This window comes from Belonocnema kinseyi, chromosome 7, assembly GCF_010883055.1.
Source record: "Belonocnema kinseyi isolate 2016_QV_RU_SX_M_011 chromosome 7, B_treatae_v1, whole genome shotgun sequence".
NCBI classification, from domain to species: Eukaryota; Metazoa; Arthropoda; class Insecta; order Hymenoptera; family Cynipidae; genus Belonocnema; species Belonocnema kinseyi.
In genome coordinates, this window is record NC_046663.1 from 87554652 (window position 1) to 87556660 (window position 2009).

The 2009-nt window shown below is 32.8% G+C and overlaps 1 protein-coding gene across 1 annotated transcript in view; it reads right to left on the reverse strand.

Annotated features, from left to right (window-relative positions):
• Positions 1–1192: 1192 nt before the first annotated feature.
• Positions 1193–2009, reverse strand: part of LOC117176738 (eukaryotic translation initiation factor 4E type 3-like) — a 16959-nt gene continuing 16142 nt past the window's right edge. Inside the window, exons 5-6 of the mRNA XM_033367005.1 lie at positions 1427–1526; positions 1193–1338 (exon numbers count right to left, since the gene is read on the reverse strand). Coding sequence (XP_033222896.1) covers positions 1304–1338; positions 1427–1526 — 135 coding nt within the window. The 3' untranslated portion in view covers positions 1193–1303. The remainder of the gene's footprint in view (positions 1339–1426; positions 1527–2009) is intronic.

Sequence of the window (2009 nt, forward strand, 5' to 3'; positions counted from 1 at the left end):
ATTAACTTTTTTGTTTCTTAAAAATTGCTTAATTACAAGATCTGTCAATTGTAAATTATACAATTTTGAATATATTGTTTTGAAGTACTGCATAACATTAAAAAGTAAAATTATTCAACTTACAAGGCTTCGAATTTTAAGTAGGTTGCATTCAAAAGTGTGCGAATACAATCACAGAAATCAATTTAAAAAGTATTGAATTGTTCAGTTTCGAATGATCGGAAAAAACTTTAAAACCCATCGGAAAACGAGAAATGAATTCAAATTCACTTCAATTCCGTCGAATTAACCTTAATCAAAATGTTTTTTTTCTGTTTTTAATAATCATTCCGCCAATAATCTCATTTTCATAAAATTCGCGTTTGTGTCTAGATTTCTTGAAAATCGCTTTTCAAAGTTACGCAACTCTTGTTATTTTGAGACGTCAATTGGAAAATTGTCCAAGTTGATAATAACAGTTTCTGAAGTGAGAAGAGAACTGTTATTTCTCGAGGGAGCAAATTAAAACCTGGGTTATCCCTGACAGGTGACGTCGGGACGTAAATTATTTAACCGCTTATTAGTCCGTGAAATTCGGAAGGCGGAATCTCATTGGAATAATGAATCGCTCACAGCAGGCTTTGGCGCCAGACGAGAAGTTTGCCCGTCCTAAGTGCGGACTTTGTACAGAATGTGTCTTTGTAAGGTCGTTTCCACATTCCAGTCGGCCTTGTCTGGAATGATGAACCTCTACCTCGAATCCTTTTTGATCTCATTCCCTCGTAAAAAAAGATGACTTATAATCTGCGAATTCAACGCAGTACCATTAATTATAACATCCCTGAATCTTAAGTCGAACTTGTTTAACTAACAACGCACTAAAAAAATCGAATCTGAGAAATTCCCCATTCTAGAGAAATTAAAGGTGAGAAACTCGAGTCAAGTCGTATCTCGGATGTAGAAAAAAAGTCTGAAAAGTTGATAATTAAAATTAATCATTTAAAAAAATAACCGGTGAGCATTCGTTTAAAGAAGATGCAGAGTTCGAAACATACTTTAAGGAATAATAAACCTAATCAAAAGTTTCAGGGACTGAAATAATAGTAGGTTTTGACGTGAAATAAAAAAATATATTTCAAGTTTTAAGAAATACAGCTTTCAGTATTCACTTCTGAACTATTAAAAATCGGAAAGTGCATATTGAGTTGCAAAATTTAAAAAAATCGTCACGTGTAAATTTTATTACGTATATATGTACTTATATTTGACTTACAATCTATTCATCGGTTAATAAATCACTTACATTTTTCATTTCAATAATAAATCAACGACGTCCGTATGCGTGATGTGACTGGTGCGCTGAAAATCAAAACATAGTTTTTCGATTAAAATTATCAATTTTCCTGAGATTCAAAAAATGATGAACGTAAAAAAAAATCAAACTTACGCTTATAAAATTCTCCCGGAAAATCAACATCCGGTAATAGTCGATGGATTTTTTGCAGAACCGTGGCTTTTGCAGCTAAGTTGGCATTTTCGTTCCAAATCTAAAAGAGTAAATTTGTGTTTAAAATAATGAAGAGAGAGATTATTCTTACAAGAATATTCGTGATCAATCTGACTTTTCAGAATTTGTGAGAATTTTATGTTTATCATTTAAAAAGAATATCATTATAAAAAAAAATATATATAAATATATATATTGGCAGACTTAGAGGAGAAGCTAAAGGAGAAAGGGTAAGGAGGAACGGCTTTGGGTAATAGCAAATTATACTCTCTAGCATACGCGGACGATGTAGTTCTATTAGCAGATGATGAGAAGGGGATGAACCTAATGATGAGAATCTTCGAAGAATATGTGGGAACAAAAAAGCTGACGGTGAACGTAGATAAGACAAAGGTGATGTGTTTCAGAAATAGAAAGAGCTAAATAAATTACGTTTGAAAGATGAACGGACAAAAAGTGGAAATTGTGGAGGAGTTCTGTTACCTAGGTTTTTGGTTTGAGGCAGAAGGAGGAAACGAGCTGC